Raw genomic sequence first — 26,096 nt, 5'->3', positions numbered from 1 at the left:
AAGTGGAGGGAAAGGGTCGGTCCTTCTAGAAGCTGGAGGATCTAAGTGTGGGCACTACAGCAGCCAAAGGGTGAGAGAAGGCTGGGGTGGGGATGGGCAGGGCCTACCTGCTGCTTGAACTGCTCTTTTTACAGGACTGGTCAGTGTGTAAAAACACCTCCCAGCCAACCCTTGACCCCAGCAGTGGACACCACTGTTTCCACCTTTGACATCTGTGGTCCCTTTAAATCCTTTCCTTTCCTTTGGAGCCCAGTGAGAAGCTTCTCTAGCAAAGGGCCAGCTGGGAAATGTCTTGCTATTAACCTCAACACCTGCACTTGAAAGCTAAGATTTTCAGCAGTGGGTGGAGAAAGGGAGGTGGGTCATGGCAGTGGGGGAGGGGAGGGTCTGAGAATGCGCTCCTGTGCACACATGTGACCCATGGGTGCATCTGAGGATCGACAGTCTTAACACAGCAACCTGTCTGCTTCACGCACCTGACTTCTACCCTCGGTTGAAGACCAATTTCCAATCCAGTTGCCACCTCGTGCCGGCTGCAGCCAATCTGCCTTTTCCAGCCCCCCTGGATCTGGGACGCTGGGGCAGGACCCCGCCATCCTGGCAGGAAGCAGTGAGGCTCACGCCAGGTCTGGGGCCGATCAGATTCTCCCGGCCAGAAGTCTGAGGAGGGCTTGTCTCTCAACGGCAGACAAATTGGCAGGAAGAATTCAGGATGTAGCCGGGACAGGGAAAGGGAGTCCCTGTACACACACACACTCAGGTTCAGCCTCAAAGAAGGAGGCTGGATTTAGCCTGAGAGATACTACTGCTCCCTTTGCCCCCTACCGGTTTACCTACAGGCACAAAAATAAGACGATTTTATTCCTTTCTCAGTTCATGGTTTGCAAAAACCCTGGTGACTCCACAGAAGCGAGCCACTATGTGAGTTTTAAACCACTTCGAATAAACCAAAAAAAAACCAAAAACAAAATACTGGGAGAAGGTCATTCATGAGACTAATAAGCATTCTTTCTCTTTAATCGTTATAATAAACAAAATTTAATTATATCTTCCAAGAGCGCCCCCCGCTTTCCTCATCAATTCTTATTCTTTAATTTAATAGAAAAATGGTTCCTGAAAACTTCTGAGAGATGAAGTTCAGGGTGAAAGACGTCTGTAGTGTGGATTTAATCAGACAGAGACAGAGGGATACATACATGTGTGTAGATCTTGGATGTGCAAAACTTCCTAAGCCCACTTGAAGTCTTCCTAGGAAAATGAAAAAAGGTCCTGGGTCTCCCACTTCCCTGGGCTGAGATTTCCAAAAATTTCCAGCCAGGCTTCAAATATATCAGAGAGATGAAAACAAGAGACGGGAATTAAAAAGAAAAGACAGAGAAAGAATTTGGATTTCTGCTTAACTTTCAGTTCTGTCCCCCAAAATCCTTTTGGAAGAGAAAAGGTAAAAAAAGGCAAAAAAAAAAAAAAAAAAATTAAAGAAAGAAAAGGAAGGGAAAGAGACATCATGTTCTTTCCCTATGACCCCCCCCCAAAACCCCAACCTTGCTATTTTAAACAATGAAAAGCACAGTGTGTAAGGAACAGCTTGCAGACAGTTGAAGCTGGCATTATTTACCTCGGGTTCTTATACTAACTTTTATTTCTTAAGCACTTTTTGCAACAAATGAGAAGAAAAAGAGTAAAAGACCCAGATAGGCGCATATCAAGGAGACTGTGCTCGCATGGGCCCTGAGGGCTGCCCGGATGCTCTCCTGCCCAGGCTGCCCACGCGGCCTCGCCAGCTACAGCTTCCTGATGCCAGCCAGTCATCAAATCTAGGTCCAAAGATGGATCTGCAAGCCCTTCCCCTGCACGGATCCGGCGGCATTTATTCTCAGTCCTGTTGAGATTCCTCCTAATTGACTCAGAAGAGACGGGTTTGCAGACAACCGAGGCTAGGGGAGGGGAGGAGGCAGGCCAGCCTCCCCCTCGCTCAGGGGTGACCACGGCTGGCAAAGTTGCTGCCGCTGCTCCACTGTCAACCAGTGTCCGGTCCCACGTCTCAACTGACGCACTGAAGGGCAGTCTCCAAGCCTAACTCCTTTTTCCACTCAGCCGGGCCTTGAGCAACAGCTAAAATATCTTCACCAACTGCACATGCCTTGTTCCTGAACACAAATGCACGAGCCTACCTGGGGGTCAAGGAGCTACCGTCAAACAAATTTCATTCTTCACCTCCCACCGGCTGTGTGGCCTTGGTCATGTTACTTAACCTCTCTGAGTATCAATCCCCCATCAGGTAAATGGAGTGGCTAGGTGGTAAATAATAAATTCGAGAATACATGAAGAAGCCTCCAGAGTGCCAAATAATGACTACTGTCATCGTTCACCCATTTACCCAATTAAAAAATAATATTCATTCAGCCCTTAATTCTTAAAGGTGAATGGTTTTACAGCTGAGGATGGGGTGAAGGTGAGGTGGAAGAGAGGGCAAAGAGCTATCACAACAGGAGGGCCATGGTGGTGAAGACTCTCAGAAATGAAGGGAAAACAGGATTCCTTCTCCACACACTCAACCCAGACTTTATTTGCTGGATGGAAGCCCACACCGGGCACTGTGCAACTAAACTCGTTCGTTACAAAAAGGCAGGCGAGGGCTTCCCTGGTGGCGCAGTGGTTAAGAATCCACCTGCCAGTGCAGGGGAGACAGGAAGATCCCACATGCCACGGAGCAACTAAGCCCGCGAGCCACAACTACTGAGCACACGCGCCTAGAGCCCGTGCTCCGCAACAAGAGAAGCCACCGCAATGAGAAGCCCGCGCGCCGCAATGAAGAGTAGCTCCCGTCGCCGCAACTAGAGAAAGCCCACACGCAGCAACGAAGACCCAACGCAGCCATTAATTAATTAATTTAAAAAGAAGGCGGGGGGGGGGGAGGCAAACTTATTTTCCCAGAATACAGACCAGACCCACATGACAGGCCAAGTCTTAGATGGCACCACGCACAACTTGGTGCTTAATGCGTGCTTTTTAACAATTGTCTCCGGAAACGTAAAAAGCCTGGGGTCTACGCATGCGCGGGCAGCTTCCAGGGCTGGCGAGAGTAATGACTGTATATTGCAAAGACCGTTTTGGTGGGAGGTGATTTTTTTTTTAAGGGAACAATGAGAAGAGGGGTGAGGAACGAACACAGACACAAAACGTGCTGAGTTACCTCAGAGGACTCCTCCAGGTGAAGGTGTGGAAGTGCAGTTCAAGAGCCATCACTCTCCCTCCCTGCCCTCCACGCCAAGCTTATTTGGCCCTACTGTTTACAACTCACCTCACCACAAATCTTTATGTCTTGTCACCCACTGGTCCCAGCCGTTCCCACTCCCTGTTTCTCCCAGACAAGTTAATAAGACGGAAGGCTCCCTATAGAGGCCTGGAGCCGGTGAACATTATCACTTGGAAGCAAGGCAGAAATCCTGACACATTGGAAATGACTTCAAGCCTATTAAGCACCCTTTCTTCTTCGGCAGATCTTTGGAAAGAAAGCTTGACAAATTGAAAGGAAGGCTAGCCTTCCCCCTCCGCCCCAATTAAGCCCTAATCTCACCTCAATAACGCACATCTGATTTCTGGGGTTTTTTAACCAATTAATTTGTCAGAGTGACACCCACCCCAGGGATCCCCACGTATGAATTGCATGGTTAGGCATGCACACAAAGGGTTAGCCCCTCTTTACGGGCTACGTCTCTGAAATCTAAGAGATCCAGGGGGCTGGAAGCAGGGAGTGGCCAGGGCTCAGGGCCCCAGGGTCTGTCTTCCGATGACGGTCACAGTGAACCCAGACCTCCGGCATGCACTCCTGAGAACAATACGGGCGTACCAAAGAGTGCCCACGGGGTCTCTAGTCCCTGCTGCAGCCGACGCAATGATGCTTGATTCTTAAATGCAGCACCTTTCCTGAGACCCCCTGGATGAATCACCAACAGAGAAGCACAGGTGGAAAACTGGAGTGTCGAGGGACCAATCACTCCATCTCCTACTGCCCTGACAACATCTACTCAGGGTTCCCCTGAACCGATCCCTTCCTTAGTGAGGTTTATGCAGAAATGATTGGGTGGATTATTTTAATTCTCCGGAGACCTATTCTTTGGTGCACTTTTGGTATCTCCATCTATTCAAATCACCAAATGGATTCTAATGGGAATTTCAAACAGAACTATTGATTTTCTTCCTGAAATGTGTTCCTTCCACCCAAGGAGACCCTGTATTATTGAAGGGCACCACCATTCCCTCAGCTGCTCAACCCAAGAACCTACAGTCACAGCCCTAATTTCTCTCCCCCACCCCCATAACCTCATAACCCCCGACCTATCAGAACATCTTGTGTCTCGTCTCCAAAACTATATCCCGAATCCCACTGCTCTTCTCTACCCTCCCCTGCCTCAGCCCTAGCCCAAGACACCATCCGTTCTCACCCCACTTCTGCAGCGAACTCCAACTGGCCTTCCTGCTTCCAAAAGTGTAGCCCTGCCACCCTTTCTCAATTCAGGAGCCAGTGGTTCTTCCTTGAAGGTAGATCACATGCCTCTGCCCTTCTGACCTCCTTCCGATGGCTCCCATATGCATGCCCAGTTCACAAACCCTTCGCGCTCCAGCCCTGCCTACCTCTCACCCGACCACTCTCCCTCTCAGTTACTGGCCTTCTACCTGTCCTTCAAACAGGCCGCATTTGTTCCCACGTCAGGGCCTCTGCCTTTGCTGTTGTCTCCTCCTTGGAACGCCTTTCTCGCAGTTCTTTGCCTCGCAATTAAAATGCCTACTCCTCAGGGAGGCCACTGCCACCCACCTACCTAAAGACGCCCTAGGCCCCCTCACCAACAGTATGCTGTTTATCTTTTTCAGAGCACTTGACAGTCCCTGAAATTACATCATCGATGTCCCTTCTCCCCAGAAAAGGGGAGCTCAGGAGGGCTGGGATTTGGCCTGCCTTGTTCCCTGCAGTGTTGCTAGAACTAGAACAGCTCCTGGAGCACAGAAGGTACCCAGCACAAAGTGGTCACAGGACTGGAGCATGAAACCCAAGAGCCTCGAGCACAGGATATGCCGCTGCTGGTACAGGGCGGGTTACTCGGTCCCGGCCAACCTGGGAAAACCCACAGGGATCTCGCGGCTGGATCAATGCAACCCAGCCCCCAGCCCTGGAAATACCAATACTTCAAGCTGGAATCTTCCCACTGGCTCACCATCCTTGGTAAGCATCACGCTTGCCTCTGCAGATTCCATACAGCCTTCCAAGGGTGGCACTCTGGCTTTTGACTCTCTATGCCTGGGTTTGGTAAAGGTAAGGCCACCCACCAGGGCTCTATTTTTCTGATGCTTTTCTACCATATCTCATTTTAAACTCAAAATCTTCAAGCCATTACCAGGAAATCATTAAATCATTTGTTCATTTTTATTAGTGTCGCTGTAATTAAAGAGAATCGTATTCCAAAATCTTCACCTGCACTTATCAAAACTCACCCTCCAACCAATCAATTAGTATTACAATAACCTCATTCCCTGGTTGCCGCCGCTATTAGCATTTTGATTGAATGTCTGTTGAGAAGTGACTGGTAACAGAAGATTGTCTTCAGAAAGTAATGTTTCTTTATTCGTCACCACCGAACCTTGTCTGGTTGTCTCCAGTCTCGACTCAAAAGAGACAAGACAGTTTCCAAAAGCAGTCATCTTGGTGGTAGATTATGTTTTCATGAGGCTTGTGATCAACTGGGCATAATGGCTCCAGTATCGCCAGCTATACCCAGAGGCCTCCCACTGGCTGTGGTCTCAGCATACGGCAGCCGCAGCTGGACTGCCAGAGCCCTGAGGCGGTGACGTGCATCCCTTCTGCGGCCATATCCTCCCCACTCCAATAATCTAGGACAGTGACCAGCAGGTCTGCACACACGACACTCCAGAAGACTCAGACAGAATAACGCCCATGCCGGATAAGCCAGCGGGCACTGGGACTCCTACAAAAAGACCATCATCATTACATCCCCCCTTCTCTGCCAGGCACTTGGGAAACCTGTTATTCTAACGTAAGTCCTCTAATCGTCATCATCACCATAAACGCACCAGTCAGTAAAGAGAGGGGTTAACAAGCTCCATTACGTGGAGAGAATGCCTGTCTTCTTCTCCACGTCACAGGAATTAAAGAGTCCATTAACTCACTAATGTTAGAATTAACAACTTGCTAGTTCAGAGAGCTCTATTTACTGCTGCCCCCCGCCCCCAATCGCCGATGCCTTTTGTGGCTAAATGGAGATCTCCAGACACACAACGCTGGCAAACACAAAAAAGTTTTCATCGCACTGTACAGTCCTACCCAAGGCAAGTCAGCTACCACAGCTTTGCATCTCGAGGAGATTCTGCTTTGACTCGTCTTAAGCAGAGTAGCAGAGGGCACAGGAGAGGGCATGTCCGGAGTTAGGAAGAACGTGTTCCAGGATATAAATATGGAGGTGCTTAAATCCATCCATCCAACCACCCATCATCCATCCAGTTTCAACCCACAGCAAAAGATACGCACGAGTTTCGCCTTCACGGCAGATGACCTTTGGCCCAACAAACCCCTCACTGTTGTCTGCACCCACCTCCCACCCATTGTTCACATGCAATGGTGAGAGGCATCAACAGGGCTGTATTACTGCTCCAGTAAAATTTAAAAATCTTCCAGAACTCAAGGAAAAAAGCACTATACGTTTCCTTTAAAAATCTTTCCTTTCTCTAAACTTCGCCTCCTTTTTCTCCCCCCCCAACTCTCGTTTCTCCCCTGGCTGCCAGCCAGGATTTTATAATAGTGTCAGGTAGCAATTTCATGTTTTAAATGCTCTTATCAAGGATTTAAGGTGAAAGATAAGAACAGCACAGTAAATCATCATAAAGGAGTATACTGTGAGGCATAGCATTTTACAAATCAAAACAGTCAACAGAATGAAAAGACAAGGACAGGGAGACAAAGTCAGTTTAAGCATCCTCTGAAAGGGGGAGGGTAGAGGCCAAATTGAATAGAAAGATCATCCTTCAGATTTCCAAGCTCCCTCTGGTAATGATCTTGGCATATTTGCTAAGAATTGCATGAACAGTCCAATTTCCATTTTAAAATAGGATGTTTTTAGAAGGCATATATATTGTCAAACCGTTACACACACTTAACTGGGGGCTTTCATCGGAGTCATCTGACCTGCAAGCATGTGTTGCTAATATCACTGCTTTATTATTTATCAAATCAATTTCTTCATGGAATGACTAATAACCTAGCCACAGCTGCTCTCCCTCTTCCCACCCCAGCTGCTACCACCCTGGCAGCAGCAAGATTTGCTGGGCTACCTGCAGTGCTTCACTCCCTACCTCTTGCTGAAGAATCTTATTTTTTAACAAAAGGAAAAAAAAAGGGATGGACTCAGGAGGTGCCACTCCGGATTCAAACCACTTTGTGGCAGTTGCTTATACTACACCCAGGAAAAGTTAATACTGCTACTTGACCAGGCCAGGGTACCAGTCAATTTTACCAGGGGATTTTAACTACAGTCCCATAATAAAGCAACCACAAACCTAGAATAAAGTAAAAATAGAGACAGGTACCTACTTTTCTATTTTGATCCTTTATAACATCTTTGATTCCAGTCTATTTTTTAAAAACCAGCCAAGGGCCACGTCCAATTCAAATGCGCACCCACTGCTCCCTCACCCTGCCCCCCCACACACAGCTGTGATGCAGCCCAAGGATGGTCACTCCAGAAAATAGTCATTAATATACTGTTTACTCTTCTTTTATACGCTCACCAATCTCTTCTGGAGCCTACCTGAAAATTCACAATAAATAAAAACGTGCAATTAGACGATTTCCCATTTGCCAAGGAATGATTCCATTGTCCATTAGAAGCTAGAGTTCTAAAAATACAGAGAGGGAAATTATTAGGTATTGTTGATACATATTTCTGCTGTAAAACAGGATTAGTACCATGGGCAAAATACAAAGCCTCTTTTGTAAATCTTACCAAATTTTTTAAAAAGGTAAGACATCATGGGGGAGGGAACAAATTAAATCATAATTTTCAGACTATGTTTCCTTATTGTCACTCAGAAAAATTGCCAGGTGTTTCCAGAGTAGTTTATACATAAATACACTAGCTGAATCAGGAAATCTTTCCAGGGCAAATGAATCGACTTAATTAAAACAAGACTTGAGATGCCAAGCCTAGTGATTTTGGAAGTGGGGAGGAAATTTAGGAATCCATCTGTAAGTACACACCTTTCGCATGAGCATTTTAAATCCTGGTACAGACCCCAGGTTGGAGTGAGCCTTCTCACCAGCCCACGAGGTGGCACCAGGCATCATGGGTTAGGAGTGCAGGACTGATCCTTTTTTTAAAAAAACTGAACCAATATTTTCAGCCTTTCTTCCAGATCAGCTGTAAAGGGCGACTACAACAATACCAATGAACCAACCTAAATGTCCATCGACAGATGAATGGATAAAGAAGATGTGGCACATATATACAACGGGATATTACTCAGCCATAAGAAGAAACGAAATTGAGTTATTTGTAGTGAGGTGGATGGACCTAGAGTCTGTCATACAGAGTGAAGTAAGTCAGAAAGAGAAAAACAAATACCATATTCTAACACATATGTATGGAATCTAAAAAAAAAAAGGTACTGATGAACCTGGTTGCAGGGCAGGAATAAAGACGTAGACATAGAGAATGGACTTGAGGACACGGGGTGGGAGGGGGAAGCTGGAGTGAAGTGAGAGTAGCATCGACATATATACACTACCAAACGTAAAATAGCTGGTTGCTGGGAAGCAGCCGCATAGCACAGGGAGATCGGCTCGGTGCTTTGCGATGACCAGAGGGGTGGGATAGGGAGGGTGGGAGGGAGGCTAAGAGGGAGGGGATATGGGGACACGTGTATGCATGTGGCCGATTCGCTTTGTTGTTCAACAGAAATTAACACAGTATTGTGAAGCAATTATACTCCAATAAAGATCTATTAAAAAAATTAATATTTTAAAGTGAACAATCCATTTTGACTCTAGTTTACAGCAGTAAATTCACTGACTTACAGGAAATCAAAAAATTCTTTGAAAAACAAAACTTTCTTGTACACTTTGGTGTACAACAGAAACTAACACAGTGTTTACTGTGAAGCAATTATACTCCAATAAAGATCTATTAAAAAAACAACAAGGAAAATACTTCAGTCATTGGGTTACGATCAAGAATTTTTCACTTTAATGAGAATTTTAAAATATAATTATTTGCAGAATATTTTGTCGAAAATATTATCTTAATAAATATCAACTTTAGAAAAAAAACAATACCAAGGGCATTTTTTTTCCCCTCTTAAGAAAGAAAGAACTCCCATCAGTTTGCTGGATAACTGTTCCTTCCTAAGGTGCTGGAAAAACAGAAGTGTTCAGAACCATCTCTTCAGTTCTCCAAAGCCCTCTCCAGAAAGCACCATCCTCCTGACACGGCTTCTACACACCACCACCCCTTTTGCTAGAGCAGGTCTCGGCTGGGGCGGGGAGTCGGGGGGGAGCACACAGCAAAGCAGTGCAGACTGCGCACTCTCCATCTTCAGCCAAATGAGACCAAGGTGAGAAGGGCCTGCCTGTCCGCCAGCCGCCCTCCGGTCATATGTTAATACTGTTTGCCAAGCTCGGGAACTATAAGGGGGAAGAAGACACAGAGAAGAACCAAACCATCAAGCAGATAACACAATCGTTAAGAACCGAGAGATGCCAGAAAGGAATTACGAGGAGCACAGACATGGCTGGAGCTAACCTTGTCTGCGGTTCGAGAAGATGTCCCCAGGGGAAGGGACACTTAAGCCCAGGAGTGAGAGACAGACTGTTCCTGGCAGCCCAAGGAACAGCCTGTGTGGGCGGCCCTGTTAAGGAAGGGCCCAGGTCAGCGTAGCTGCAGGGAGCATGTCTGGGGTGAAGCTGGAGACCGAAGAAGGGCCGGAAGTCAAAGACTCTGCAGCGCAGCGTCAGCGTTTTAGGCCTCATCCTAACAGTGATGGGAAGCCAGCAAAGTGTTTTGGGAGGGGGTAACTAGATTCACACCCAGCACAGTGGGATGGTCGTTTTTCATACCTCCCACTCCCCACATCAATCACCGGAGGCCACCACCACCCTTCCCGGGCTTACACACCAGGGCACAGGCCACCCCACTGCCCAGAGAAGGGTGGGGTCAAAGGTTTGGTCCGAAGCACAGCTTTTTAAAAGGTTTTAAAGCTGGAAGGGTCCTGGGAGATCACGTGACCCGGGAGTTCCCAGCCCTGTTGGCACATCAGCTTCAGCTGGGGGAAACGTGAACACTAGCCAGGGCTCCAACCTTGAGTCTCACTTCATTGATCTGGGGTGGGCTCCAGACATCAGGATGTTTTAAAAACTCCCCGGTGGTTCTAACGTGCACCCAGGGCTGAAAACTGCTGATGCAGTCCAGACCTCCGACGTGACAGCAATCATTCATCATACGGGCGTCTAATGCTGGGCTGTGGGATGGCCTATGTCCCCCAGACCTTCCCAACCAACCCTGTCTCCGAGTGAGAAAACCAAAGCTGGCCACAGGAGTTACGGAGCTCTTAGGGTTACGAGTAAAATCTAAATTCCAACTAAAAGAACAGAAGGGGAAGAGGTGAACTTTGGGCAAGTACCCTCCTCTGCTTTATCGCGCAGCTACTGCAGCGTCGAAACACATTTTTAGCCTCCGACTGAGGAGATACTTCCGACGGGCTCTCTGGGTCCACCCACCACCATTCTACTCAGCGAACACACAGCTGCTGGGTGTGATACGGAAGGGAGCCCGGGGCTGGTGAGAGACAGAACAGGGGCCACTGTTGCCTCTGTATCTATTCTGGGCCCGGGATGGATGATGTCACCTCCAGCAGCAGTGGAAAGCAGAGTCATGAATCATCCATGAACCAGCCCAGCCTCCGAGATAATAAATCGGATGTCGGCACTGCGTGCTTCGCAGATCTGGTGCAGAGGCGCCGGCTCTGCCTGGGGTGCTGGAACACAGGCACCAGCGCTGGAAACATTCAGAGAGAAGGAAGCCCTTTCAATTATGTCCTGATATCAAGATGGGGTGGCAAGTTGAGGAAGAAATTTCAAATTTGTAGGGAGTTCTCAAAGGCACACAACTTTGATCACAGTAAAAGCATGCCAGTTATTTCTGCGCGCCGCCAGGTTTGCCAACCAAACCCGGGGATTAAGAGAAGCACGTCCGGGGCTGAGACTATTAATTACTGCTGTGCCTACCGGCATCCTCCGCCCGGAGACCTTGTAGGTGTTACCACTTTGACCCTCAACAGCATTAATTTAGCTCAGAAACTCACTCTAGGATCGAATTTGGCAATTGTTCCTGCCTGGAAGGGTTGCTGGGACAACATAAAGAAATCAAGAAGTCTGTTTGGCAGGGTATGAAGTTCAGTGTTGTCTTGCTGTTTTCTTTCTTATGTTTTCCAGGGTGGAAGTCGGGGCAGGTACATAAGGATGGTAAGGTTTGTGTTGTCATACATATGAGTTCTCCTGATTTCCTTCTCTTTCTCTCTCTCTCTCCCTCTTTTTTGGCCCTTATTTCCACTTCCCTAAATAGCCAAGTTGAATGAACCAGCTGGAAATACCAGTCTGCTGGGTATGGTCTGCATTCTCGGAGTTGGGGGTTCCGACACCTCCTAGGTGTATTGGTAAATCCTTGGCTTAGAAGGAAATGACTGCGCTCCGAAGGCTACAAATTCAACATTAAACCTCAGAGTTCTTCAAGTGTCTTTCTCTACCAAGAAGTTATCTCTAACACCCTAAGGTCAATTTCATGGTCTTTGGCCAAATTAGACGCGGGCAGGCCGTGAACTACATCAGGATCTGGGGGCCGTGTTCCCTTAAGTAGAAGGTCTTTACTCTAATTTCTCTCGCACATAATTTTGCGGAGGGAGCAGCTGTGACGTGGACAGGAACTTGCGAGGAGAAACGGCTGTGTTCGCCCATGGAGGCTGCAGGCCACCGGTGAGCAGGGAACTCGCCCGACAGGAAGCACGGCTTTGTCCTCTGCGTGCCGCTTCCTAGGGCTGCGGAACAAAGCACCACCAACTGGGGGGTTTAAGACAACAGCAGTTTATTCTCTCACAGCTCTGGAAGCGGGAAGTCCAAAATCAAGGTGTCGGCAGGGCCACGTCCTCTTGAAGGTTCCATGAGAAAATCTGTCCCATGCCTTTCTCTTAGCTCCACACTCCAATCTCCACCTCCGTGGTCATGTGACATTCTCCGTGTCTCCCCTCACACGTCCTCCCTCTTCTTAGAAGGACACCCATCGTATTGAACCAACTTACCCCCGTTTGACCTCATCTTAACTTGATTACATTTGCAAAGACCCTATTTCTGCCTAAGGTCACATGCTGAGATACAAAGGGGTTAGGACTTCCACATACCTTCTGAGGGGGATTCAATTCAACCCATAAGATGAAGGAAAACCTAACAGCATCTGCCAACAGCTCTCTAGAGTGTGAATATTTTCTCCAGTCAGCAGGCTTTAGCCGTCATTCCTCAAGGAGATAGTAACAGTATTCTTATTAGTAGTAACATAACAGTAACCTAACTTTATTATGATAGTAATAAAGTTAATATTTACATAGTATAAACGTCAGATGCTTCACGTAAATGCTCTCTCTTAAACCTCGCAAGTCCATAAATTAATAACATTCCCCATTAAACAGATGAGAAAACTGAGGTCGAGAGAAGTTCAATAACTTGCCCCAAGGTCACACAGCTACTGAGTGGTGGCGCTGGAATTTGAACCCAGCAGTGTGACTGGAGACCTAGGCTCTCACCCCTTTGCCACCAGACAACTCACGAGCTTCACTAACTGGGTACCTGCCTTGGCTCTTAAGCCATAAGCAACAGGGGCACAGAGGAGGATTCTGTATGTGCCACATTGTATAAGGTCCCCACATGTTTAGTAATCATAACTTGGGTTAGGAAAATGCTTTCAACTTTTTTTTTTCTTTAATTAAAAAGACCTTGGACTCCTGGAACGAAGGGTCTCTCTGTTCTGACCTCTCTCACCTCTGCTCTGGGATAAACTAAAGCAAACGGGGCTTCTTTTCATACTGGGGCCGGTCTGGCTATCCTATTAATAGCACGTTGTCTGGAAAAGCAGAAACTACTAAGAAAATCCTCATCTATCCACCCGACTCTCTGTTTATGGAAAGAAAAAGACAGAGGTGACTCAGAGGCAAAGGATTCTCGGCTGCATATAATCAAGTCTTGTTTGGAGCTCCAAGGCCCCCTCTCCCTGGCAGGACAGAAAACTCAGATGACGCGGGACCCATCCCTCATTCAACAAAGTCTGAGATGCCACATGTTCTACTAACCCCATAAAGACAACCAAGTTTAAAAATCTTTACGCCAGTGTCAGGAACACGGTAGAAGTGACAACAGTTATTGTGTTAGCATACTGAGATGGGATGAACTTTTTTCCTTTTGAAAATTCTCTCATGCTGTTCTATCACTATATTTACAATTCAACTTGGGATGAATTGTAAAAGCTTATTACGCTAAAAAAGTATTTGTCTGACTAGGTAATAAATGCACAGGGTACAAAAATTCGAAAGGTAAAGGAGTATAAAGTGAAAAGTTTTCCTGTATCTTTGGACCACTGGTCACTTAATTCTCTTCCCCAGAAGCAAATGCTGTTTTTTATTTATGTATACTTGCATGGATGAGTATATATATTTGTGCATAAAACATATTCGAGTGCTTTCTATAGCTGGAGATTATTCCAAGTCCTTGATACGTATTAACTGATTTAATAAGCCTCAGGCTAACCCGATGTCATCATTCCTGTTTTTCAGATGAGGAATCTTGAGTCACAGAGAGTGTAGGTAACTTGCCCAAGGTCACACAGTTATGAAGTCACAAACCTTAGATGCGAACAGCAGCTGTCTGACTCCAGAGCACGTGCTCTAAGCCACTGGGCCATTCTCACTCTTTGTTGCCAGTTTTGTGACTATCCTTCCAGAAATATTCCATGCACAGGCAAACATACGTTTCACGTGTGAAGGGGAGGGGAAAACTTTTTTTAAAGACTAGGTCTTAAAAAGTTCAAATAAACATTGTAACTTGCCTAAAGAAGTTAAATCGGCAGTTCTTTAAGGGGGAAAGGAAAGAACTAAGGCTACTGGCATTGACCACTCTCTGTGGGCACTTCGCAAGTGGCTCATTAACTCGTGCACAGCAGATGTGCTGCCTCCAGAGAGCGAAACGGGGCTCAGAGCCCTTCGGGGACCACCTGAGATCACGCCCAGGGAAGCTGGGACTGAAGCCAAGTATGGGCAGCACTAAACTCAGGCTCCTTCCCGTGTGTCCTGTGACAGAGACACAGATGGGCCAGGGAATGTCCTCTGAACCCAGGGCCCAAACAGAAGCTCGACTGCAGAGCTGAACAATCCCGGGGGCTCCTGGAGTCCCAGCAGGAAGCAGGCGCCCCGGCTTCTGGTCCCCCCGCTCAACCCCTAGCAGCGCCGTGATGCTAAGAAAGGGGATGCTTTTAACCAAGTGGCCAAGCTGAAGGCTCCTCTCTCTTCAGAGATCTGAAACCATGTGAGAGTCGGAGCTGGGAGCTGGGCCTCTATGGGAACAGGGCCGAACAAAAGCCTCATTGTCTCTCTCCACAAAAAACCATTTCTGGGTCAATGAAGTGGCTGACCCTGGGCCCACTCCCTTTCTGCTTCCGTGGGCCACAGCCAGGAGGGAGGAAGGAAGATCTACTAGCTCACCACCCTTCTGGTGCCAGGGCTTTAATTCCGAAGGAAAGGAGTTTCAGATTTATCCTCCAGCTGGGACACCAAGGGGCATCCAGGGGGCCATGGCCGCCCCCCACCCTGGCCTGCCCTGTTGCCAGGGCGCTGTGGGCTCCGTGTGAGTCCCCATCCACAGGAAAAGCAGGTGAACAGAAACTGAGCTCCCATGTTGATGAATATCTCAAGAGACAGCGCCGGAATGGGCGCTTCCGGAATACAGTTAGCTCAGGGAAGAAAAAAATTAAAGTGTGCTCCTTGCTTTCCTGTCAGAAATAAAATTAAGGTCTCAGATCCATGTTGCCAGGGCTGGGATAGCTACAGGCATCTTTAATGGCCTCCTCTACATGTTTGCAAATTCACAGTCCCCTTCAACCCTGCCCTTCTAATTGGTTATTTGCGAGGTCATGTTTGCACCAGTTTCTCCGGGAAGGCTAATGGTGTTTATTTAACGAGAAAATAAAATGTGCAGACAGCTCCGGGGGCTGGTCTCTGAGAGATGGCTCAGGGTAGGGGCTGCAGCTCTCTACCCCGCTCCCGTCTTTCACCCTCTGTGGCCGCCCTTCCTCTGGAGGAGGTCCTGAGATGGGCCCGGTGACAGGTCAGGCCTTGAGGGGACTGTGCTGGGGGCCAGAAGCGGGGGGCCAGGCTGCACAGCCTCTGGGCAAAGACCTAGATGCACCCTCCGGGGTGCATCTGTGCCGGGAGCACAGAATCTAGTGGAGGGGCACGTGGCTGTCCATGTACACTGCTGTGGGGCTTGGCAGTTCTTCCTCGTTCTAACCGAAGTGTGCCCAATTTCAAGCCTGCACGTAATTGTTTTCCAACAGAACCTCTCCAAGTACCCAAAGGCGGCAAATTACACATCACTGCCAGCACCCCAGCCAGGCTCTTCTATCCAGGGGGGGTGGGGGAGATTCAATTATATTGAGTTTCTACCCCATTCTAACATTCTCCCTTAGACTCCACATTTATCAATACCTTTTTCTTCTTTTGGCCTCTGCGCGGCATGTGGGATCTTAGTTCCCCAACCAGGGATCAAACCCTCACCCCCTGCAGTGGAAGCGTGGAGTCTTAACCACTGGACCTCCAGGGAAGTCCCTCAATACCTTTCTAAAACAGGTGCCCCACACTGACCTTGGTCCACTCTGGGAAGAGACGAGGATTATCACCCAACCTGATCTAACTCTCCACTTGCATGAAAAGAGCCCACAGACATGCTTGGTGACCACATCACAGTACAGCCTAGGCTGGAAGCTCTATCCGACCAAGACCCTTGGCTGGTGTTAGTGGCCTGTGACACACCAGCAGCTTTCCTGTCGACTGCCTTCCAATTCAGGTGCGGAATTGGGATCAGTATCAATAATAAGCAGCTACTGGCTTACAGGTGGCCACTAAACCCCTTAACACATCTCAGGCTTGCGTTAGAGAGTGATGGGTGCCTAACAGCATCAGCGGACGAGAGAGCAGATCTGTGAGGTGGCGGAAACGCAAAGGGCATGACTCCAGCAGGGCAGACCCCGCAGCAAATCCTGCTCTAGACCCTGACCTTGGGCACCGGTGCTGTGCAGGATGCCATCGTGTCCCATCGGCACAAGTGTCCTCGCCAGCTGTGATTCTCCAAACCCTCATCATGCTTTCTACCCCATCCAACAACCCTTTCCCACCCAGAGGGACTTATCCTCTTTGTCAAACACACTCCTTCCTCCATCCTACAAAGTCACATTTATGGGTTGTAGAGTCCCAACCCTCTCTCCCAGGTAAATAGAGTCAAAATGTTAGAATCTCATTAGGAAAAACACACATACTATATCTTTGACACCCCACACCTACAAATGAAGCAATGCTTTTTTATTTTTAATTTAATTTACGCCTTTGTGAAACTCTTTTTACGTTTCCCCCTCCCCCCTTGGGAAATGGGCATCAATAAACAAACAATTACAGTGTGATTTTTAATCATCTTTTAGTATACAAGAAAAGAGTCAGTCTGCACTTCAGAGGTCAATTTCAAAAGTGAGTGTCTGGCAGGGAGTCAGGACATTAAGGGCTGTTTTTTCTCCTTAGGAAAGCATTATTGGGATTTCCCTGGTGGCACAGTCACTAAGAATCCGCCTGCCAATGCAGGGGACACGGGTTCGTGCCCTGGTCTGGGAAGATCCCACATGGAGCAACTAAGCCCGTGCGCCACAACTACTGAGCCTGCACTCTAGAGCCCACGAGCCACAACTACTGAAGCCCGCGTGCCTAGAGCCCGTGCTCCGCAACAAGAGAAGCCACCGCAGTGAGAAGCCCGCGCACCGCAACGAAGAGTAGCCCCCGCTCGCCGCAACTAGAGAAAGCCCGCGCGCAGCAATGAAGACGCAATGCAGCCAAAAATAAATAAATAAAATAAGTAAATTTATTAAAAGAAAAAGAAAAGATTGTCTTCTATCATATGGCTTCAGCTACGTCGCACAGGCACGGTTTTAATAAATAAACTAATTACGCAAATTACGAAGACCTTAAACTTCGGTCAGCTGCTTTTGGGGATAGAGATGCTGTACGAGCTTCTTGGGAGAAGCCAAGCTCAGTCTTGCTGCCTTGAGGTGAGACTGCAGAAGGCTGGTGCCTCCAGCCACACGGCCCACCACGGCGCCCTTCCAGCCTGGTAACTCCCGATGGGCACAGCCGCCCTGGGAGAGGACGTTCTTTGTCCAGGGAGCCTGCTGGGGATGGCGCTCTCTGAGGTTCACAGAACAGGAGACTGCCTGGGAGCTGTTGTTCCCCTCCAAAGCCATTAGCACTGCACTTAATAAGCAACTGCTAACAGTCTGGAGAGGAGTCATCCATCACACTGATCTTTATTTTTCTCTCTGTATCCTGTTCCTCGCCCCTGGCAATGTTCCGGAGCAAACAGGCCTGCTGGGTAATGGAAGCCACTGGGGGTGAGAAGGCCTGTCCCCAGGTCTCTCCTCTGTACTCGCCAGAAACCACTCCCTCTCCAGCTGACCCTCACCAGGCCACCTGATAAGCTTCAAAGACATCCAGCTCATTTTCCACTGGGCCCCCAACCACCCAGCTCTCCCCTGACGCGCCAGACTTGGAGGGACCTGGCTGTGCAGGCCCTGAGGTCAGAGGGAGGCAGCACATCTGAGGCTCCCCTGGAATGAGCTCTTAGGGGGCTCCCTACCCCCATGAGGAGGTGAGTGAGAGATGTATTTCAGCAACCAGCACCCCCGCCATCCACTGTCTCAAACAGGGCGGATACAGGGTGAGTCCTCCAGCCCCCTGGCTCTCAGCCAGCTTCCCCCCAGCCGCCCACCAAAGAGCAAATCAGAAAGGATAGCACCTTGCTGCTTCTTCCCTCCCTGCCCACCTCCAGCCCCACTCTGGGATCAATACCTAATGCTGAATTCAAGATCTTATCTGAGTTCTGCAAGGGTGAAGCGACAAACTTTCCCCCAATGATGATCAGTCCAATATTTTTCAGCCCACCTCTAAGAACGTTTAGAGAGCAAATGCAATGACTCTGAAAAGGCTGGAAAGCCACCATTCTCTCTCTGTCCTTGGGCACAAAGGGTCTCAGAGGAGGCCACGAAATGAAGTGATGGGCGGGGCCAAGGAAGGCCCTAGCTTCTACCAGTAGCTCAGCTCCCCAGCTGGCTGTAGGAACCTGCTGTGCGGCTTTCCAAAACTCCACATGCCTTAGTTTCTCCATCTGAAAAGTGGAGGTACCTTGTAGTCCAGCAAGAGGACAGGTGTGGAGAAGGACTAATAATAAGGAGGTGCCCAAGTCCTTAAGATCACCGACTCTCCTGCTTTAAACCACTGCCTAGCCCCGTGCTTGCAGAGCGGCTAAGAACGCAGGCTCAGGGTTGGACAGGGTGGGTTTACGTCTAAGTTCTGCTCGGACTAGTGTGCCACTCTGGGCAGCTCAGTTCATAAAGATTCCACAGTACGTGCTAAGCACCTGGTATAGGGGTGCTCAGAAAGTGGCTGTTTCTACCAGGAGTGCTAACACAACCTGGTTAACACAGAACCCTGTACCACTATGGTGTGCACTCTGATGGGGTGGGGGTGGGGGGGTCAGACCCCCCTTCAGGAATGAAGGTCATCTTCCCCAGCCGCTGGGAGTGCTGCTGGATGACGGCCCCAGCTGTTGGTCCCCTCCAGGACTTCCCCGGTACAAGCCCAAGATGACACCTGCTTCCCAGGTGGGCTGCCTCCTATGACTGATCAACATACGGGGATAACTGGGGCAGCTGAAGGACCACCCTCTCTTCGAACTCCCCAGGGCATCGCAGGTCGTCATCTCCCTCTGCCCAGTCCCCGTGAAGAGCATCCCCAATGAACCTCCTGCAGACCCAGCCCCATCTCGGGGACCCCTACCGGAGACAACTGCTCCCCCTCCGCTGGTTAGAGAAAGGAAACAATCTGGAACATACTTCCAGTTAAAAAGCTAAAAGCCAGAAGCATACTTTAGGTCCTGGAGCTCAGCGGTCCCAGTTCATGTATTTTCCAGAGGCAGAGCCTGAGGGGTTCAGAGAGCTTAGGAAAAGTGCCCCTGGCTAAACGCAAAGGGGCAGCAGAAGCTGGAAGGCGGTCCCTCTAAGGACGAAGGTGGGAAGACTCCACACTTCTGTGAGAGTCAGATGCTGAACGACCTTCCTGCTTCCAGGATGGAGGATGCACCTCCCTGGAGGGCTCACTGTCTGCCGGACTCTCCCCTGGGCTCTTTCCCACGGTGCTACCGAGGTCCGAGTGCAGATGTAAAGTGGGAAGAAACACAGGCTGGCGCTTCCATGAACAGGAGCAGTCAACTGCTGTGCAGATGCAACTGAGGGCCACCCTTGTGCCTACGGGACCAGCGGGGACAGGGCAGGAGGTGGCCACCGTGGGGCAGGAAGTGGAAATGCTGCCCCGACCCCTGGCTCCTAATGGCAATGAGGCCTGACTCCCAGAAAGCCAGGCCCCGTGCCACGGAGTTTTCCCTGACAGCAGTGGTCACGGCTCAGGGGCACACAGGTGGTTTTCAAAATGCCTGGGGCAGAGGACAAGTCACCGCCCAGGCTGCCCAACGGGGCTGGGTTAGAGGTTGACGGAAAGCACTAAGCAAGTGCCCTGACGACACGGAGGGGTTAATGGTCTGGGCCTCTTTAAGCAGAAAGCTGGCGGCAGTGGCAGCCACAGAGGTGTCCTCAACTTCTGCTCCACCAGCACTTTCCTCTTGATAAGATAATGCAAAACAGGAAGCCGAGGAGGTGAAGGAAAGGTTGGGGCAAGGTGGCTGCAGGAGGACTTTATTTTCCTGTGCTTATCTCCTGATCCCAAGTGCACATTCCATCAGGCCAGGGCTGTGAGGCCTGCTGGCTCCACATCTATGATTTGTGCTTCTCTCGTGATATGTGCTTTCTTTAGAGAAAATTCTTTCCTCCCCTAATGCTCTGGATCGCTGAAGTATTACCCCAGCTTCAGCACCCCGTCCAGAGAGAAACTCCTCCTCAGCTGTTTGGAGGGGCTGGAAAGCACGTATGGGCCAAAGTCCCCGCCGACACAGGTGGGACAGCGGGAGCAGATTTCTGTACAGGAGCAAACGGGCAGCAGGTGTCAGGTCCTTCCCGTTGAAACCTCTGGGCACACGGTCCCTCCTGCCTTCTCTTCCCCGCCCCACCCAGCATCAGGCCGGCCACAGGCTGCATCCATTCAGGCTGGCTTCCTGGATGGGCGGCCTGAGCTGTCACATACACCCCGTGCTCAGAAGGGCTCCACTCTTGGTTGAATGCTCTGCTGTCATCTTGAAATTCTGGGTAGTTTTTGAATAAGAGGCCCTGCCTTTCATCTCGTTGTTGACTCCATGAATTATGTAAGGGGTCCTGCACTGACCACAGGAATCTTAAAGGCGGGCAGGGCAGAAGGATGCGGGGCAGGCCCTGCCTTGGCTGGGGGAGGGGGCAGCGCCGTGCACGCACCAGGGGCTCTGCCCGCCCTCCATCCTGCCATCGCCACCGGGAGTCCTGACTTGGGGGAGTAAGCGACCACGTTCCTGAAGCTACTCTGAGTGCTGGGCCACAGGTGACCTCCCTTAGGCTCACAACAGGAAACACTTCCCTCACCCAGTCACAGAGGGACCCCCACCCCATCACTGTGCCCAGTGCCCTTGGAGAAGGGGAAGAGGCTTCAACCACAGCAGGAGGCATCTGCGTTAGAAACAGGGGAGAACTTTCCCTGGCACCTCCTCTGCAGTGTGTCTGGGCCTGATGTCCTGAGTGTGAATCCAGCTCTATCAGCTACCAGCTGAGTGACCTGACACAGAGGGTGACCCGCCCTCTCAGGTCCCTCAGATGACGAACCTCTTTCCTGGCTCAGCTGAGAGGGTTCAATGAGATGATCTGTCATCTCTTCCAACACAGGGCCTGACACAGAGCAAGAGATCAACAATACCTTTTTCACTGATACTCAAAAAAGAATGATAACAATACTGCCTAGAAGCCGCTGAGGAATCTTCCAGGATTATGAATTCTAACACTGAACACCAGTGCCACGTTCAGATGGACCTCGCCCATCCTGAAAATAAAAGGACGAAAACACCCTTCTCAACAAACCTGCTGCACGTGGAGGCAACAAAGAGCAGAATTTGAGGGCTTCCCCGGTGGCGCAGTGGTTGAGAGTCCACCTGCCGATGCAGGGGACATGGGTTCGTGACCCGGTCTGGGAAGATCCCACATGCCGCCGAGCGGCTGGGCCCGTGAGCCATGGCCGCTGAGCCTGCGCGTCCAGAGCCTGTGCTCCGCAACGGGAGAGGCCACAGCAGTGAGAGGCCCGTGTACCGCAAAAAAAAAAAAAAAAAAAAAGCAGAATTTGAAATCAGCTGTCCTAGGTGTGAGTCCCTTCTCTGATCCTGGATGTAAGGCACCTCCTCTGAGATGTGGTTACCTCATCCACAAAATGGAGGTGATGGTAATAATAATGATGGCAATAATAATAATACCTAACATTTATGCACAGTTGATGTGCTTGGCACTACGCTCTCCAAACAATCCTATAAGGAGGTGCCCATATTATCTCCATTTTGCAGATGAATAAACTGAGGCATAAAGAACTTAAGTGATTTTCCCTCCGGGGGCTGCTGTGAAGATCAAGGTGGAAGATGCGTGTGGAAGCAGTGCTGGGAAAACCATAAAGATCGACGCAATGCAGACGATGGTCAAGGGTCGTCAAGGATTGCCCGTCACCGGCACCACCTTCCTCTCACTCCAGAGCGTTGCAGAAGCAAAGGCAATCATTCCACACCTGTAAGCTCTTCTTTTCTCTCCTTGCCTCCCCCTAACTCCTCATCCTCTACCCCATCCCCATCCCTTCCCCAACATATAACACCTCTGATGCCCCAGTTTTCTGCCCAGTTTTCTATTTTCCCTTTTAAGGATGCTGTAGGTGGATGCATGAGATGCTTGATTCCCCAGGCACACTCAGGACAGCCCCTCCTTCTCCCACCCTTGGAAGCATCGCTTCCCACCCACTCCTTCCTCCCTTTCACTCAGCCTGCCTGCTCAGAACAGGGAGACATGCAGTCAGCACTGGGTAACTGCTTCTAATCACAGGGGACAGCAAGAATGTAAACAACACAAGAAACATCTAAATGCCATCCAAGTGGCAAGGAAACACTGATCGCTGGCCCCTTCTCTCTAGAACACTGCTTCCTGCCACCCCCCCCTTCAGAAACTCTGCTCATTAATGCCCTGTGAAGAGGAACCCCAGAAACCAGGAGCTTCCGGAGGACGGAACGCTAAACCATAACTTTTGACGCTGCTTCCTCTGGGGAGGATTTTCTAGAGTCATCCAATTTTCTGTTTAAAGGAATAATTTCAATGTGTTTGTGGTTTTTTTTGGAGGGTGGGGTGAGGTGGCAGAGGTCAGAGACCCCTTTGAGAATCTGTTCAAAGCTAGAAAGCCTCTCCCAAGAGAAACATAAAACATCCCGCGTGTCATTTCAGGGGTTCTTAGACCCCAGGATGAAACCCATTTTCCAAAACATGGGCAGGACAGTAAGCACAGGAGAAAATACAAGGAAGTGCAGATGTCCTCCAAACATCCAAGAGGCACAAAAGGGCATTGCCAGGTCTGTGCTCATTGTATACATCGAACATCGAATAAACCTAGGATGAGGCTTTTTTTTTGGGGGGGGGGGCTCTTTAGATTGACAGTGTGCTTCTCAACCCCACCCCCCTTCGATGCAAATTGAGAACTCAAGAGTAACTGCTGTGAATAATTTCCACTTAGTGCTGTGGTTCAGCAAGGACTAAGAAAGCAAGGATTGGAGAAGTGTATCAGAACACGTGTGGGGCGTGGCTGCATAATTAAATGACAGTCCCCAAGCCTAAAGGAAATGGTGTTTTAACTGTCCAGTATCAACCCTCCACACTATCGTGGCCCTCTCTTAATAGAGATCCACAACACACGTCACCTCCACCTGCCTGATTTTGGAGCAGTCACTGTATCTTTTGTTTGCAGGACTGGGGGTGAGAAGAGATGGAGGCAGGAGAGGATGAAGGGGCAACCTCCCCACACTGGGGTTCTTACCTCTGTGCCTGTTGGTCGTCTTATCAAACATCAGCATTGCATCCTCCACCTGCAAAACAAATACAAAATAGAGTCTGCTTTAGGAATTTTAACAAAATACACAAAACATTATATATTGGTGGGGTGGTGGTGGCAGTTTCCATTATAGAAGTCACGTTGCTTGTTAAAACCTATTTGAGGGCTTCCCTGGTGGCGCAGTGGTTGAGAGTCCGCCTGCCGATGCAGGGGACGCGGGTTCGTGCCCTGGTCCGAGAGGTTCCCACATGCCGTGGAGCGGCTGGGCCCGTGAGCCATGGCCGCTGAGCCTGCGCGTCCGGAGCCTGTGCTCCGCAACGGGAGAGGCCACAGCAGTGAGAGACCCGCGTACCGCAAAAAAAAAAAAAAAAAAAATCAAAGAGAGGAAAACACCAAAGGCATCCTCTGTCTCTCTTCCTGGTCCCTTCCTCTGTCCCCCCAAGCACCCTGCAACCTTTTTAGTCATTTCTGGAGAGTCAGGATCCACACTCAAGTCCCACACGGACCTCAAGAAACTCACACTTATGAAACCAGATTTGGCTTTGAATTCCACTCCTTTTACTTATGATCCAATCCTTTATTTGCTCCACAAAAGACACATCTTTAGTGCAGGTGCTGTCCTAAACCAATCAGCCATTCACTTGCACACTGTACCTGGTTTGGCCAGGCGAGTAGCCTGGTCTCCTCATTCATTTTGTGCCCAAAGTTGGCAGTAAAAATACAATCCAACCACATGGTTGTGGGTGGACAGAACTGTTAGCCAGAGTGCTCCGTGCTTGGAGCAATTTCAACGTGCGTGTGTGTGTGTGCGTGCGTGTGCGGTGCGAAGGACCAAGCACTGTTCACTGGAGCCCAAAGGCTCAGAAATGAGCTTGGGGGCCTGAGTTAAGCCAACTGAGAAAAAGAACCATCGGCTATTCATTCCTCACTCCTCCCAGATGACAGTCTCCAATGGAAGGGAAGACACTGGGCAAAGCAATAAAACCAGGTTTAAAATGGTGCCTCCAGACAAATCAAATCTATTTTTCTAGATGCTATCAAATATAACAGGGGGAAAAGCCAAGTCAAGGTAAGAACGGAAGAAGGGGTAGGCAAGCCAGACACAAACCTCCAAGGGACTGGCCTAGCTTAAAAATCCCTTCTGGAGTCAGGGCCCCTTGTGTTGCTAAGCAACCGAGCCTGAGCAAACAGGCTCCTGGGGCCTTCCCCTTCTGGTCCCCATTTCTGTAGTCAGTTACTGGGAGGGACATGGCCTTGCACGGTGACTGTTCCTCCAGCAAGGAGCTGTCCTCTCTCTCCCAGGAACCAGGCTTAGGGGAGTAGGGGATGCTAGTTTGGAGAGGGGGTGCCTTCACCAGACCCCTCCCCGGCCAGGCAGGATTGAGGAGTCCCCAAGGCACCTGCTGAGGCCAAACACACCATAGCCAGCTGCCTCCCATGCACCCTTAAGCGAAACTACCAGAAGATCAACTGGTTTGTTTCTACAAAGAGCCGTCACATTTGGGCATATGGCATCACAGACTCCGACCCGGGGCCTCGAAGAGGATTCCACTGCCTGGGGTGCGGGTGGGTGGTGGGTGAAGCCTGCTGGGTATCGTGCAGGTAAACATGACATCCGTTTCACACCCACTGCCATATTTTCTAAGATGTTTGCCAAGTCCTTATTTTGAGCTGAAAATGCCTAACAGTAAGAAAAACAGCTCCCCTTCTGTGTTGGCCATGTTTGGGTACTGAAACTCAGATTCCCTTAGGAGATAAATAGTTTGAATTAAGAAAAAGTATTTTCAACGCCCCTCCTTTCCATCGTGCGTAATTGGGTCCCTCTTCTCCTTCCTACTTTTGGATGTTTTCTGATGCTGCCCTGCTAATATTTGCTCCACCCTGATGAGTGAGGAGGAGGCTCTGTGTATGTTTTTTTGGGGCAACCATTGTCGTAAAGAATAGAGCTCTTGGGCTTCCCTGGTGGCGCAGTGGTTGAGAGTCCGCCTGCCGATGCAGGGGACACGGGTTCGTGCCCCGGTCCGGGAGGATCCCACATGCCGCGGAGCGGCTGGGCCCGTGAGCCGTGGCCGCTGAGCCTGCGCATCCGGAGCCTGTGCTCCGCAACGGGAGAGGCCACAACAGTGAGAGGCCCGCGTATCGCAAAAAAAAAAAAAAAAAAAAGAATAGGGCTCTTTCCTCTATGGTCCAGCGTACAATGGACCTCACAAAGACCGCCTGAATAGATACAGCGTCAGAGCGCAAGAAAAATTCTATTAACACTTTACAAAATAGAACGTCTAAGAAGTAGCTAGAGAGGAAAGAGAAAGGGGAAAAAAATCAATATGGATAAGTCCCGGTGCTTGGGGGAAGAAAACTTTTCACGATTGCAAAACACTTATTAATTCAGAGAAGCCATCAATGCGATGGAAATCTGGCAGAACAGCAAGAGCTGAAAGTGGAAGAATCCGAATATACAAAGACTGAATAGAATGAAAACCACGGCCTCACATACGGGGCTGTTTCTCACGGTTCTATGTGAATTAAACAGAAGAGGCTTGTGTGAGCCTCCATCATAGGGATGTGAGGGATACGGGCAAGGTGGCTGGTATTCAGCCCCGGAGAGAGCAAACTGATAACTCTGTCCGTCTCTCTCTCTCTCTCTCTCTCTCTCTCTCTCACACACACACACACACACACACACACACACACACACACACACACAC

The 26,096-nt window shown here is 49.5% G+C and overlaps 1 protein-coding gene across 3 annotated transcripts in view; it reads right to left on the bottom strand.

Annotated features, from left to right (window-relative positions):
• MSI2 (musashi RNA binding protein 2) overlaps window positions 1-26,096 on the bottom strand; it is a 388,273-nt gene that overhangs the window by 116,137 nt on the left and 246,040 nt on the right. For all 3 annotated transcript variants that reach the window (XM_029211534.1, XM_029211535.1, XM_029211536.1), the window contains exon 7: window positions 23,377-23,425. In XM_029211534.1, coding sequence (XP_029067367.1) covers window positions 23,377-23,425 — 49 coding nt within the window. The remainder of the gene's footprint in view (window positions 1-23,376; window positions 23,426-26,096) is intronic.

The sequence above is a fragment of the Monodon monoceros genome, unplaced genomic scaffold (assembly GCF_005190385.1).
Source record: "Monodon monoceros isolate NGI ecotype Baffin Bay Population unplaced genomic scaffold, NGI_Narwhal_1 Super_Scaffold_9, whole genome shotgun sequence".
NCBI lineage: Eukaryota > Metazoa > Chordata > Mammalia > Artiodactyla > Monodontidae > Monodon > Monodon monoceros.
This window is presented reverse-complemented; position numbering and strand designations above follow the sequence as displayed.